We start from the raw sequence: 15,511 nt of genomic DNA, 5'->3' as shown, positions 1-15,511 counted from the left end.
TCCAAAGAAGATCTAGGGTTTATTTTCCAACGAAATTCGTTTGGAATTCAAGAGACAAATTTCCAAAGAAGGTTTATTTTCCAACGAAATTAGTTAAGAATTTTAGAGATGAATTTCAAAGGGCCAGATATACTGCAATTATGCTTTACATATAATTATCTCAAAATATTTTTACCCAAATTGTTTAGCTAAAGTTTTCCTAGATAGACATTAACTTGATGGTTAAAAAAATTAAAAACGTTTCACGAATGCTTGTCCCGTAGCTAAGGCTCAGCAAGCGCTGAAATGGAATGTTTTAATTACCTATTTCTTTTTTTTTATTTTTTATTTTTTTGCTTTTAATAATCCGTGAGGTGTTAATGTAAAGGATAAAATAGATTAAAAGTAAAATAAGAGTAATTAAAATCGTTACGTTTAGATTTACAGGGAATTTTTGCTTAATTCTCTTATGGCATGTTTTATCTTTATTTCTAGCGTAATTAGAGTCCAAAATAAATATTTTTTAAAAAACATTGTAGAGAAAATTAAGTTAAACGCGTTTCTGATACTCGAAAAACTATCAGTGAATATACATTACTAAATTTAACAACAATGTCTGTATCTACTGCTTGGTCATTGAAGCCTCCAAAACCCACTTAGTACCCCATACAATTGCACAAGGTTAAGACTTTCTGCCGTTTACGGATGTTTTTAAGTCGATTAAATGTCTGACTTTATGGGCAATTCCACACTGCATGCGAGAACTTCCCTCGCTATAAGGGGTGTAGTTCAGCATATAAAAACTATACTTCCTGTATTGGGATATGGTTCTGCATGTAAGAACTATCCTCGTTTCAAGTGGCTAAATTAATTAACCCACTTCTCTATATATTTCCCAAGAAAATTCCATAGATATTTCCCAAGTAAATACCAAAGACATTTCCCAAGTAAATTCCAAAGACATTTCCCGAGTAAATTCCAAAGACATTTCCCAAGTAAATTCCAAAGATATTTCCCAAGAAAATTTCAAAGACATTTTCCCAAGAAAATTTCAAAGACATTTCCCAAGAAAATTTCAAAGACATTTCCCAAGAAAATTTCAAAGACATTTCCCAAGAAAATTTCAAAGATATTTCCCAAGAAAATTTTAAAGATATTTCACAAGAAAATTCCAAAGATATTTCACAAGAAAATTCCAAAGATATTTCCCAAGAAAATTCCAAAGATATTTCCCAAGAAAATTCCAAAGATATTTCCAAAGTAATTTCCAAAGAAAAAGAGGCCAATATTCCCCAATTTCCTAAAGAACGCCTTAAGGATTTCCAAAGAAATTTCCCAAGAAATTTTCTTAAGAGTTCTTAGGAAGATTTTTGTAAGGGGATCGATGGCAGCGCAGGGCAGGTTAGGGGATTAGGAGCTTGATGGGTCTGGGGACGTCAGCACAAGTAGTGTGGGAAGTCGGTTCGTTACCGTTCCTCAATTCATTAATGTTCTAGAGATTACGTGCATATTTTATTGCCTTATTTCTGTCATCCATTACAGTACAATTGTGGCAATATAAAATTTCCAAAGATATCGTTAGAAAAGTTTTTAAGACCTCTATTAAATAATTATGCTGAAGATATAACCGACCAGTACGGAGCTTTTAAGAAACTAAATTCAAAACCGTTATTTAGAAAAATAATCAAAGTTTAAATTTGTTACTCTTATAAAACAAAATAAAATCTTTTATAAAGCTCCTCTGTTTATATTGTTTATATTTAGTTTTCCAATTCATAGAGAAGATAAGCCAAATAACTTAGGTAATTCGTCATTTTTGCAAAGGAACCATTACAAGACTGAATTTACGCGCCATTTAATACTTGAAATTCTTTCAAAACGAGCTCACTCTATCGGAGAAGTGAGGTTTCCTCCCCCCCCCCCCCCCGCGAATGTTCCCTACCTCAGGACCCGCCCGCTCGGGCCTTATACAATAGAGGCGGCAATGATGAAACCGGATGAAACATAATAATAATACCAGAAGTAAATAGATTATAAACAAGAAGTTAATATCTCCCCGGCATGGGCGCGTTATGAAAGTTGAGATTCCCGCTCCTATTCCGCGGCAGCGCACAAATGGCGTAGCACCTAGCGAACCACTTGACATGTACCTAACGTATCTAGTGTCGCGCCGCTCAGACAAAGTAGTGCGGGTTGTTGAAGGTTTAATCGACGCGCATGCGTTCTAAAGGTAATTTCAATCAGCTGTCTGCTGTGAGACTGTAACAGTATAAGCCTAGGCCTAGTACAAAATCTGTGAAGACTACATGTGATTGCCTATGATTGTGATAAAATAGTAATATGAAAAATGGATAAGGAATATGATTATGACGAATTCGTGAAACAAAAAGATGAACGTAAAACAATACTACAATGTTGGGAGAGCCAAGGGCGTTTGAAAACTTTTGTTTGCAACATGATGGAAGAGTATGCGGTATTATTCGTAGGTTTCAGATAAAAATTGCACTGGGTCGATACCGAAGGCGAAACTAAAATCGTTTTTTACGCGGCATTATAAAACTAATTACCAGTGGCGTCGCTAGGCCTTTTTTGGGGGGGCTATAGCCCCCCCAAATTCCAAACTTAGCCCCCACAAAATAATCCGTAAACCCTACCAAAAAATTGCTGTTAGCAACCTAAAATTCTGTAGCAATATATAAAAAATTTTCAATATCAAACAGTAAAATTTTGAAGAATAAAACAGATGGAAACAAGTAAAATGTTTCATGTTCTTTCGAAGGGAGTCCCAATAGTGTGGACTAAAAGCTAACCAAAACTAAAAATAAACCTAAGACGAGAACCCATTATGCAATTTTAGCCACATCGTAGTATACGATAGGCTCTTAGTTTGACCCGAGCCGTAGTAGTACTGGCCGGGGTTTTCGCTTTCGTTATCGTCAGATTTTAGCTTAAATGGAACCAATAGTGGTAGCTGAGCTCAGTTAGAGATTTTATTTTAATTAATAATTTTTCACACCGCACCCGGGAATTGAACCCGGCTGGCTGGCGCAGCAGTAAGACACGCTACCACTGTGGGGTCGGACACTTCTGATTTTTTGTTTAGGGTCTTTGAATTTTTTTCTTTTTATTCATGTGCTAATTAAATAGATAACGATGTGGCTACTATTAAGTCCCAGCCCTTGGGCCATCTTGTTTATATTAAGTTCTTATAATAACTTTAAAATAGTTTGCCCAGATTTAGCCCCCCCAAATTTCAAACCCTAGCGACGCTACTGCTAATTACAGTTTTAGACTTTAGTATTTTAATATAATTTACCATAATTCAGCAATTACCCGCACTACTACGGCGCCATTTTCCATCACGTAAGCGCGGCTACCAATGATATTGCCCTAAATTTACTCCCATGATGCTCAGTAATTTGTACTGCTTTCCAATATCTCTTGTCGCTTCTATGACGTCATGCGAACATCCTATTGGTTACAAGCAAGCCACGTGATACTCTATACTCATTTTACATAGCATGCAGGCGGGAAGGTATGATTGACTTAAAGCTATTAACTTTTTGATATCTATTTACTTTTGATAATACCAGAACTTTGTAATAAACCTCCTTCGTATACCCTATTATAATTTGCCCTTTCTGTTGTACCAACATATCCAATAACGTTCTTAAATTGAGGATATGTTTTACCAAGGGTCTAGTCATTCGCCAAAATTTTGTACACATAATTTCTGAATTTTTACGTGAATTCCGTTGATTACTGAATGAAGTCCTTGATTTTCGTGATTACGACTGTTTTAATTCCAATGGTTTTTTTTTGGTGAAGCACGTGATTACCACTGTATTCTTCGTGAGATAGTTTCCAATCTAAGAACGTTAATGGGTTTTTACGCAGCAGAAGAATCATTAAAACTGAATTACCATTTAAAAAATGACAAGTAGAATGATAATTAGGCAACTGATAATTTAGCACAGCTCTGCCAGAAGTGTACTTTCAAAGGTAGAAGTGTGCTTAAGCCGGTAATGAAAAAGTAGTTCAAAGTGTAATAGCACTAATTTTGAACAATGTCTCTATATAACGATGATAACTTGGCACTAATAAAAAAAATTAACTGGAAACGCATGCGCTTTGAACTTCTCTTACATTACTCAGTAAGGCACAATGAACACACCCGTTAATTTACGACATACTTATCAAAAAAAATTTGTATAAATGATCAATTAATATATTCTAATTTGAGGATAAGGCAAAGCTCTATTAGCACTACAAAATTCTCGGGAAAAACTGATCTAAAAATTCCAAAACTGATTATCTTACCGATAAATTTCTACAATCAATAGCCCAAAATAAATAAAACATACTTATAAGGTGTAGCTTTTCGTTTATGAACTCTTTTCTGTTTTTTTTTAATATATTCTTGACACTGCAAATACTTATTGCAATTTTTCTATGAAAGGCAAAATTAAAAGGCACCGCCCAAAAAAGAAAGATAAATTGGACACCACCCTATGGACTTTTCCTCACGTACTATTTCTGTTTTGAGCAACAGTCGAGTTAGAACGGTAGAACTCTGCAAGACCCTGAAAACTTGTTTACGATGTTTTAGGTAATTTTTAAAGATATTATTTGAAATTGCTATTTCAACCTTAATACGCGAAAGAAAAATAAAATGTTTGAGAACAAAACATTTACAGTGGCGGCCGTACATGTAAGTGCATAATTTTAGAACTACTACACAATACAATTATTAACTTGAATTTTTTAAACACTTTGCCTATAGCACTGGGCATTCAGATTTCCTGGTAAAGAAGGAAATCTTCGATTTGGTGGAAAGGACTTCAATATTTTAGAATCACTTTCGCGGGTGCTCTCTTTCAAGTAGGTTTGACTATCTGAAATTTTAAAATTTGTTATTTCATCCCTTATGGTTTCGTGAATAGTTTTAGAATTGTATCTCCACTCGATGCCCAATGGGGTGTGTGTAGCCCAATGACCAATCATTGCACTGGAATTGTGGGAATGGTAGCCCGAAAGGTACAATTACAATTTTAATTCTAGTATGGATAATGAACACTTTCAAAAGTTTCAATACTTAGGAAGCGGATATGGGTATTTCAACCGTAACATTAACAACGGGACGAACGTCTTACGTCGATTTTTCTTTCCCATATTATCAGGATTCAATGTCTTTTATTACGAAAGCTCCAAGCTTCAGTAAAACGAGCAACACCTTGTTTCTAAAAGAACCTATGCAAATTCAGGTATAATATTTCAGAATATTGCTCGTTTCGATTATTCGCTAATTTGAGTACACTGCGAGGTGGATATTAGTAACACCAGAAGCTTATAACTCACACCAGAAGCCTCTTCCAGCTCGGCGTTGGCGATGATATTTATCTACCGTAGATGCGGAACTTTCGATCATAGTCTGCCGAAACTTAAAATAAGGTTCCAGTAGGTGTAGGCCTGTGGGCGAGCAAGTGGGACGAGGGAAATCATTCTGGCAAAAAAAAATAGATACAGGCAGACGTTTTTGAATTTTTTTCGTTTTGCGATCGTAAGAGATGGAAAACAATTGTTCCGTTTACTTATGGCTTGCTTGGCGCCTTCTCAATTCTTTGGTATGACTGGAAGCATTTTGCTCTAAATTTAGTTTCCCCTCTGACTGATTTGCTGAGGTTTAAATCGCAATTGCGATCTGCGGTAATTTAAACTCACCAATAAATTTTTTGAAAAATTTATACTTTGCAGGCTTGGGTTTTAAGTTTTTGTTTCTTGGCAATTATCGTTTTTATCGTGAAACTTGTAACTCGGACGATGAACGAAAATATTATATTATGGAACATCGTTGAACTAACACTTCGTCAAGGTCAGAATAAGACACATATTTTACCTTTAGGACAACAAAGTAGTATCATAGCCCTAATCTCTCTTGTGTCATGATTGTTGTATCGATACGGATCCCATTTGTTCCTATCTCTATAGTGTTTATAATGTTAATGTTGACGTATTCTATGTTGAAAAAAAGGTATAACAATCAAAAGTGGAGTTCGATCAGCCATTAGTGTGGTTTTTCTTGCCACCGCCATTCTGCTTTTTGGAACAATAGAAAAATTATACGAATGTTATTTGACTTCGGCCACGAGTTTCGCTCCAGTTACTCTACCAATTGACACCTTCGAACAATTGGCTCAATTGGTTAAAACGAAACATTACATTGTCAAATGCGAGGCTGGAAGCGCTTCTCAAGAAATTCTAATGGTATATTCAACGAAGAGTCTGGCATTTGATATTCAAATGACCTTCCCATTTGTATTGTAGACGTCTGACCTGGAATACATGAAAATATTCGCAAATGCGACTAAAGAAAGTAGTTTTCCGTTTACAAAATCGGTCGGCGAAGGTTTGGAAGATATTCTACAAGGAAATGTCGCTTATTTTGCATCTAAATTTGACTTTGAAGTTTTCATCGCGACGACTAAGTATCCGAGAAACATGTTCCATTTGGCTCGTGAAACATTGTGTATGCAATATCATTCCATCGCTTTCCACAAATCGTTTCCTTGCAAAGATCAAATCAGTAAATGGTATGACGTCATTCATTGCCTACGTAATTAGTAGAGGCATATTCATACTATCTCGGGAGTAGGGGACCAGTATCTTTGCATAATTTAGTTCCTCCTCAGAGCCTGATTTTCACGTGTGAAGACGTCCGCATACGAGTCCACAGTAATAGTTATGTTTCTGCGTTTCTATGGCGACTCTCTATTACCTCTCTTATTGCCTCTTAAGAGGGGGATATGGTTTCTGACATGCTTTATATGGGGGAAAAATGATTCCTGGTTAAACTTGTTATCCTAGTTCACTAAGTCATATATTATTTACTGTAAAAGTCAAGCAGTTAATATAGAACTAACGCCATTTTCAGGTTGAATATTTTACTGTCTACTGGATTAATGAACAAATGGACATCGGACGATAAACTCTATTTGTCCAGCACTGATTACCAATCGACTTACGAAATAGAGACTAAGACAGTTAACTACATTGAAATGGACGATCTGAAATTGGTATTTTACGTCTTGGCAGCCGTGGGATGGGGCTGCGCCTGCGTCATACATATCCTACAGGTTGTCACGTGGAAAAAAGTAAAAAGGTCAAACCGAGTGGGTCAGTACAAGAAATGGTGACTTGTCCGTGAAGCAAGCAAGAGGGTGTGCAGTATAGAGCAGAAGATAATTGTGGTATTTAGTTCTCGTTAAATTTCTTCGAGCTATTCCCGGCGGCATCGGATTTCTTTGTAGACACGTGATTCCCGCTGTTTTAATCATTCTCCGCCCCCATGATTGGAACCCATGGCCATTATGACTCTTTCAGTTGTCCACCTTTGAAATACCACTATTTTAAAATTCCATTCTTTCCACTGGTGTATGACTGGTATGGACCTAACCAGAAGTCCATTAAATTAACCTAGGAAGTAACCAAAAGCGGGGTTTGGGACTTCCGTCTCTTGTGTAGCAATACTGAAGAAGGGCGACACATTCGCCACCTCGCGATAATTTTTGTCAGATCTCCGGTTTAGGTGCGACTCGTACGCCAAAATTTGCCCTATTGAGAGAGAAAAAACTATTGGCTGAAAATGAACACTGTATCTCTAAGGGGACCGGAAAAATGCCCCCTTCCACTGTAAAACCGAGCCCACTCTAGCATAGAATCAGGAGAAGGGATGGGGGGGATGAATTTTGCAACAGGCAAGGTCATTCAGTTTTTTATGACTCTTCATAAACCTATTGAAAAAACTATTTAACGACAGTGGCCGTTCCTTTTTTATTTTTTTAGAAAGCAAACAATCTACCCTTTAGAGAAGTCACGCCCCGCTCACGTAAAGAAACACACACTAGAGAGGAGCTCGAAAATTCTAACAGCGTTAGGAAAGGGGGAAAAATTTAACCCCCTATCCATGGAGTTAAAAGGAGTTCTTTCCCCATCAGAGACGTACGCTATGCCATCTATTGTTTACTTCTTAGGCTAATTTAATGGACTTCTGACCTAACTGATTTTATTTTTAAAGCTTGAAATATTTTACCTGCCACTCTAAATAAATATCAAGTTGGAAAAACCAAAATATTACCTCTCCGAGTCAAGATGAGGACTACTTACAAACTTATTTACCCAGATATAGAAATGTTTATTTTTTTTATGAACAAATACTGAAGTTAGTTTTATGAAATATTAAAGAAGAATACAAAGCATAGCGAATATACTGTAAATCAGACGACATTTTACATCCAATAAGGATATACTTGCACACATTAAAATCATCCGATGGGGAAAAAAACGGGAAATGAAGTGATAAAACTTTGGAGGCATATTACTTTTACGTGTTTGTAAAGGCGCAATTTTCTACTCCTCAACTGTTCAAAGCCATATTCACAACAGGGTTGCCGTCTAAACACTATCCTCTCGTTTCACCTCAACGATTTACTTAAGCCGCGTTTACACGAGACACGTTGGAACCGTTTTCAACCGTTTTGGAAAGGCCTAACACTTTTTAAAAAATAATATTTGCATTTTCTCGTGAAAGATCTCTGGTTTTATAAACTTAATATTCTTTTTTGTACATTCCAAAACGGTTTAAAACGGTTTCAAAGTGTCTCGTGTAAACGCGGCTTTAGTTTGTCAACATGACTATTAACGTTACGTAACACCAAAGCTTATTTGTGGCTTCACGCACTGAAAGTAAATGCGCACCATATAAAGCATGAAAACACGAAGCTATAATCCGATTACGATCAGACCTTTCACAGATCTGGGCTGCTTTCAGCAGAGCTCACCAAAAAAGACAGCGGATTTTGGAAAACGTTTACCGGTGATCTCTGTCGTCATAGCTTTGCTGAACGCTTTTCTCCGGTCATCGGTGTTTTAAAAATGACGCTAGCGCAATAAGGCGTGCAAGGTACCAAGGCTTAACGAAAATTGTATGATAACATTTATAGAGATAGATAAGAACAACTTTTATAATTAAAATTAGAAAGACTAAGACTAACATGTCTCTTAAATTTCTCGCGTGATCAACTGGTTTCACGCCAATTACATAGGTATAGTCCCATAAGAATGAGCAAGAGCTATTTCTAATAATTCCTCCATGTATTTTTTGTCAAGCTGAGAACTACGCGTTTTACGTCACGTTATCCAAAAACCCGGCTATTCTCTTTGGTGACCGCGCTGGCTCAGCGCTGAGCACCGTCACGTCAGATAGTACAGTCAATCTAGCTCAAAAAAGGGCCTTACCCGAAACAAATTGCGATAGTTTTGAAATTGGGGACTTTTATAGATTTTGAAGCGCTCTTTCACATGGTGCAATCTCCCCCAATCAGCAACTTGAGGAAAATCCGCCATCTTGAAAAATGGCCGCCAAAATTACTAAAGTGCTACGTAACTTTGGCTGTAATAATCGGATTGAATCATAAAAAATCTTATAGTGTAGCTTAAGACATTCCACACGATTTAACTTATATTCATTTTTAGCGTTAAACCAACCGGAAGCTGACAAACATGCATTAAAACCGGCTAAATTGATAAATTTCGTGAAATGCAAAGTTTCTACCGAAAGAATTTAAAGATTTCTTTAAAATTTCGCTGTTCAAATAGTAGGAAGCGCTCTTCTAAGACTTTTTGTCGATCCTACGATTAAAGAGTGCTAAAAGTGTCCGCCATCTTGAAAAATGGCCGCCCAATTACGCTAAAATGATCATAACTCGTGATCTAATCATCCAATTCACAATTATACTTTTTTTTAATTACTTGATAAGATTGATTTATTTTGTGAAGAAAAATGATAACATTCGATTATGAGTGCAGGTGTACTCTGTACTGGGACGTCAATGGCTATTAGTTCCAGTTCCAGTTAAAGTTAATGTTAGGAGGGAAAGATGGCGCTAGAGTGTAATTACGAATTTTAAAGCTCATGAATGAGAACTGAAAATTCATTATAAAGTAAATTATTTATTTAAAACAATTTGTTATTATGAAAATTAGTTATATTATTTAAAATATCAATTAAAATTAAACAACGGTGCAAAAAATGACCAAAACTCTTAGAAGTTAAACTTTAGGAAATATTATAACAAACAATTTGAGGTATGAAACGTGTGAATTGGATGATTGGATCACGAGTTATGATCATTTTAGCGTAATTGGGCGGCCATTTTTCAAGATGGCGGACACTTTTAGCCCTCTTTAATCGTAGGATAGACAAAAAGTCTTAGAAGAGCGCTTTCTACTATTTGAACAGCGAAATTTTAAAGAAATCTTTAATTACTTTCGGTAGAAACTTTGCATTTCACGAAATTTATCAATTTAGCCGGTTTTAATGCATGTTTGTCAGCTTCCGGTTGGTTTAACGCTAAAAATGAATATAAGGTAAATCGTGTGGAATGTCTTAAGCTACACTATAAGATTTTTTATGATTCAATCCGATAATTACAGCCAAAGTTACGTAGCACTTTAGTAATTTTGGCGGCCATTTTTCAAGATGGCGGATTTTCCTCAAGTTGCTGATTGGGGGAGATTGCACCATGTGAAAGAGCGCTTCAAAATCTATAAAAGTCCCCAATTTCAAAACTATCGCAATTTGTTTCGGGTAAGGCCCTTTTTTGAGCTAGATTGACTGTACTAACAGCTATGGTAAGCATCTTTATAAAAATGTGGGTTAACGGTATTGAACGAAAGTTATTTTAAGGCCATTTTAGAAAGTCTGGCAGCTGTCTCCATCGCCATTGCAGCTCCGTTAGGTGGAGCTCTTTACGAAGTAATGAACTGCCAGGAAACTTTACTGTGCCAGAACTTACTTAAGTTAAGCTGACCTATTTCAATATTTATTAGGATGATCACTTTTACATACCGTTCGCTGTCTCGGGCAGTTTGTGCAAGGAATATGGAGATAGGGAAGTTTCGTGTAACGCTATAACTCCGGTCGCCCAAAAATCCCGTTTTCGGCGTGGATGTGCATGTGCGCACGCGCCGCACTTTTCTCGCGCATCGTGTTGAGGATAGGCGGCACTACCGGTTTCCTGCGCAGTTCAAACTAACGCCGAATATAAGTCACGTGACCTGCTACATTTCGTGAAGAGAGATTCCTATACTGACCAAACTTCCCTATCTACATCTTCCTTGGTTTGTGTCTAGCCCAAGGCGTATTCATGGCGTTATTTTTAACCAAAAAAGGTATCGTTTTATAAAAATTATGTCCCCACAAGTTAAATGCTAAAGACGGGCCTAATGGCTTTAGGGCTTCAATTTCCCTGCCCGAAAAGTATTAAAATGTCCCAACAGGCTGACAGACATATATGTATACATAAATATGTTTTTAATAAGGTCTTTTTCTTGTACTTACAGAACATAAAAAAGAATTTACAGTATGTGGTCTTCTCTCGAAGACATTCGCTGTATCATTGATTCCCTATTTGTATCATATGATTTTATTCGGTTCATTGGTCGGCTTCTTTGGTGGAATAATCGAACCTCACTTAAGAATGGTGAGAACTCTTAAAGGGATTCTAGCATATGAATCAATAGTTAAATTTGTTTTTTTAGGAACTACGTAATAATCGTCTCCGTTATAAGAATTTTGTTTTCACTAGTTTTGATGTATTTCAGTTCAATTTGACTACAGTCGCAGTTGGAGGCATAATTTTATCTACAACAGGAGTTCAAGCCTTGACATACCCTGTGTGGGGTCTCATATCAGACAAAACAGTGAGTTGATCAACTGAGCAGGGTTGTTTGATTTAAATCACTGATTTAATTCTTAGATTCCAAGAAATAGTTTAAGAAACTTAACTAGAAAAGACCTATATAATTAAAAACAATCATGGTTTTGGCATATTTCAGTTTAAGTTTTTCCCAGAACTCCAGTTTGTCTTGCCACTCGTGGTCAATTTTAACTGCAGTAAGATTCGAAATAGGCTTGGAAATGAAATGGTCAAGCTATAGTCTTTTTGTACAAGCATTTGAATAGTAACAATAACTCTGTAGAAAATATCCAGTAGCTGCTTAAATGTCATGATTATTTTGCTTTTGGTTAATTTTGACTCAAAAGTGTTCATGTTGGAAATTTACTAACTAGTAGTTAAATAAAAATAAAAACAAATCGATTTTTTGAAACCTGCAACTGAGTCACAATAAAGTGATTGAATTTCAACAGGGATGAGTAGAAAAGGAGACGCGACACAGGATAGTTCGCAGTGCGAATTCGCGTGAACTCTGATGTCGCTTGCCACGTGATATGCGATAACCCTGCCTCCCTTCCTTTGTGGGAGTTAAGATTTCACGGTTGACAATTCGTCTCCTTTTCTACTGATGTCATTAACAAATTCATCGAACAACTTGTGTAAAGTTTTGATATTTCCATTTTCAGGGAAGGTATAACACAATTCTGTTTATTGCGTATGGTCTTATTCTTTGTGGATTGGTTCTATTTGGACCACTTCCTGGACTTCCCAAACAAATATTGTAAGTACCGAGTAAGAAAATAGGCTTTAGTAACTAATTCTAATATCGAATTCCATTGGACTGCTCTGAGATCGCTTGCGGTTTGCTCTATTTCGTCATCTTGAAGAAAAATAGGTTTAACATTACTTGGCGATTTGCGGACCGATCCGTACTGATCTGTCTTTTAATACAAATCAGTCCCGAGAGGAACTTGAGCCGACAGCGCGACCATTGAAGACATGAATCCGAGTGAGCTGTGATCTAGATTTATCAATTGAACACAAAAAAGCGATCAGAGCGCCGCGAGCAGTCCAATGGAATTCTCTATAACATTGTAATATTGTTCTTTGTTTCTAGAATTCTACCTATCGTCATTTTTTCATTGGTCTTATGTGGCCTTGGATTATCTGCAGTGTCTATTTCAACATTTATGCTGTGTAAAATTCAGTTACTGTTAAGTATCAGACATGGTTTTAATCGTAAAATAATATCTTACGCCATTGGCTGAGAGAAATCAGACACCATGGAGAAATGTTTTACAAGACCTAATTGAAAAACACCGCACATTTAAGGAATGTTTTATTTTCAATTAAGTAAAGCTATTCTATGGAAAATCCCCCCCCCAAATCTATTTAGTTTCTTTTCTTATTTTATCGGTAGTTTTTTTATTAATTGTGTGTTTCAACAGAAAATCATGTCCATCGGAAAACATGGCAAGCTCAGTTGTATCAGCGGCTTACGTTGGCTTCGCTAGTATGGGGTAAGCAATTTTACTGATGTAAATTAAGTTTCATTTGTTTTAAGACTTTTTTTGTATTTTCATTAAAGCATGACGATAGGAGATTTGGTAGGAGGATCTTTCATTGATTATATAGGATATCGCAATGGTGCAGCTGTTTGGGCACTTCTCGTCTTATTAGGCGTAAGTGTAATAAAAATTTTTGAATGCGTAGACCCTGGTTTCCAAAGTTCCGGGTTAAAAGTAGAGACTGGTGTTTGACCATCATGTTGTTTTAAGATGAAACATTCGGTATGTGGATCCAAAGATGGCTAGATGTTACTTTGGTGGACTGGTAACATTGAAGCTCTATCTAACGTCTTTGTTGTCCATATACCGGATGTTCCGTCTTAACCCTAAATCAAGCAGACGATACTGAGGACCCTTCTTTAAAAAAGGATCTGTACATTGTGGATCATATCAGATACAATCGCAGTATTGCCGACGAATGAAACGAATATTACATGCTGTAGACATATGAAACTGGATGGTCAATTCACCAGTAGTTATATTTACAGACAATATTGTGGGCAATTCTCTAACTTTTTAAGCGAGCTATCCCAAGTGATGACTTTCGTCTAAAGGGTTGGTGTCAACCTCGTGCCGTCTAAGAGTGCGCGGTCCCCAGTAGCACGAGTGTTCCGCGTTCGAGTCGGTTCGAGGTAGATTCGTCGGTTTATGGTCTAGTCGGTAGTTACGATTCAATTCCGACTCTTATCCAACTTCAGTTGCCAACTCCACTTTGCAGTCGGCCGTGAGAGCAATAAAATAGTGTTGGCTGATAGCTGTATTTTAAGTCGGTTAATGTAATGAAGGATTAGGTCGGCTGCTCGACTCGTTACCAACTAACATGCGTTTCTATCAAATAAAACATAACAATAAGGGTCAAGAGGTCGGCATATCCGACGGCCTACCGATCACACTGAACATTGCAGATTTCGTTGTAATGAGGCTTCTTTCGCGCTTGAGTCGGTTCGAGGTAGACTCTTCGCTTTATGGCCTACGACATAATCGTCATTAAAAAACTCTGTACTAGACACGTCACGATTAAGCCAGGTCTCCGTAAGACCGATAACGTCCGGTAAATTCTGCTCCACAAAAACCGAAAAGTCGAGAGATTTATTTTTTAAACTACGCACGTTCGCCACATGAAACGAAACTAGTGACCGGGATAACTTTTTTCCCACTGTGTGGTCCGCAACCTTTCTTGGCTTACAAGAAACACTATTTTCCGTAAAGAATGAGTCGCTAAAAGGTGGTAGTCCGCAACTAAGACACACGAAAGATGAGTCTTGTAGATGAAAAGATTTCTTTAAGACATTAGGGTATACACACTTCGCGTGAAATTCAAACACACAGACACAGTAGCGAAAACGTTTTTGATTCTTACGAATCAGTTTTTGGCAAGCTTTGCATTGTCTTTTAGGCAAAGGCCCGGGATTCAACTCAACATCACCAGAGAGTAACAGCACGGAGACGGAAAAAAGCTTACCGCAAAAGTCATAACCCTGCTTAACCGCCGGAGACTTTCTTTTGATAAAATACCGTCCATTGAGAGTTAAGCTAAATAAAAAACTCGACGGCAAAAAGCAACCAGCTAAAAGAGACGAGACGCGATCGTATAACTGTAATTCAAAAGAAGCACTACACGACAAAAACAGTTGCGAAAATAATCCAATGAAATAAATTCCAGTGAAACCCGTTTCACGATATAACATACTGATAAGATAACGCTTATCGGAGAGAAAATTAAATGCGACCGCACGGCACGAAAACAAATGATTAGGTCGGCTGCTCAACGCCTTACCAACTAACATGACTTTTTATCAAATTTATAACAAGGGTCGAGAGGTCGACATGCGACGACCTACCGATCAATACTAAACATTTCAAATTTCGTTATTTTAAGCATAAGAAAATAATATTTAGCTCCCTATAAGTATGAAACTCTCCATTTAAGCCATTGAAATTTGTAAAAAGTTTCTAATGCCACCTATTAACAGCTTTTGGCGTTAAAAAAATGAAATATTTGTTTAGTAAATTTTCAAATTTTATATCGTAATTAAATAGTTAAAGGTCTTGAAATTATTTTTATGATAATTATAACTGATTAAGTACATTGCAAAATTATGATAATAAATTAATAGATGGCACGAGATTTTGTCGAACGAGGCTAGCGCCTACACTGGTACGAGGTAAGGAGAATCTTGTGTCTCTACTTGCGCGGCAATATTTCCCTGGCCCATCGTGCCTTTCACG

At 36.9% G+C, this 15,511-nt stretch overlaps 2 protein-coding genes and 1 long non-coding RNA gene across 3 annotated transcripts; 2 read left to right on the top strand and 1 right to left on the bottom strand.

The window, feature by feature from the left end:
- Window positions 1-4,563: 4,563 nt before the first annotated feature.
- On the bottom strand, window positions 4,564-5,897 carry LOC149679007 (uncharacterized). The gene is made up of 3 exons (XR_016366193.1): window positions 5,571-5,897; window positions 5,338-5,482; window positions 4,564-5,229 (listed from the first exon to the last, which is right to left on the bottom strand). It is a non-coding gene; the product is annotated as an uncharacterized LOC149679007 (long non-coding RNA).
- LOC149679006 (putative glutamate receptor) lies at window positions 4,564-7,702 on the top strand. The gene is made up of 8 exons (XM_089836838.1): window positions 4,564-4,690; window positions 4,763-4,860; window positions 4,923-5,016; window positions 5,079-5,243; window positions 5,734-5,851; window positions 6,011-6,243; window positions 6,304-6,569; window positions 6,911-7,702. Exons 1-8 carry the CDS (start codon window positions 4,652-4,654, stop codon window positions 7,170-7,172), a joined length of 1,275 nt encoding a protein of 424 aa, XP_089692964.1. The 5' UTR covers window positions 4,564-4,651; the 3' UTR covers window positions 7,173-7,702.
- A 3,016-nt stretch (window positions 7,703-10,718) lies between these two features.
- LOC149679005 (MFS-type transporter SLC18B1-like) lies at window positions 10,719-14,598 on the top strand. Its single transcript, XM_089836836.1, has 8 exons — window positions 10,719-11,208; window positions 11,380-11,519; window positions 11,641-11,739; window positions 12,401-12,495; window positions 12,832-12,927; window positions 13,163-13,234; window positions 13,303-13,396; window positions 13,651-14,598. The coding sequence occupies exons 1-8, from the start codon at window positions 11,184-11,186 to the stop codon at window positions 13,702-13,704; spliced, it is 675 nt and encodes a 224-aa protein (XP_089692962.1). The 5' UTR covers window positions 10,719-11,183; the 3' UTR covers window positions 13,705-14,598.
- The last annotated feature ends 913 nt before the right edge of the window (window positions 14,599-15,511 follow it).

Source organism: Phalangium opilio, unplaced genomic scaffold (genome assembly GCF_054372755.1).
Source record: "Phalangium opilio isolate 3A_F unplaced genomic scaffold, DU_Popi_V2 ptg000042l_1, whole genome shotgun sequence".
In the NCBI taxonomy this organism is placed as follows: domain Eukaryota; kingdom Metazoa; phylum Arthropoda; class Arachnida; order Opiliones; family Phalangiidae; genus Phalangium; species Phalangium opilio.
Note: the sequence above shows the minus strand (reverse complement) of the source record. Positions and strands in the feature narration are given on the sequence as shown.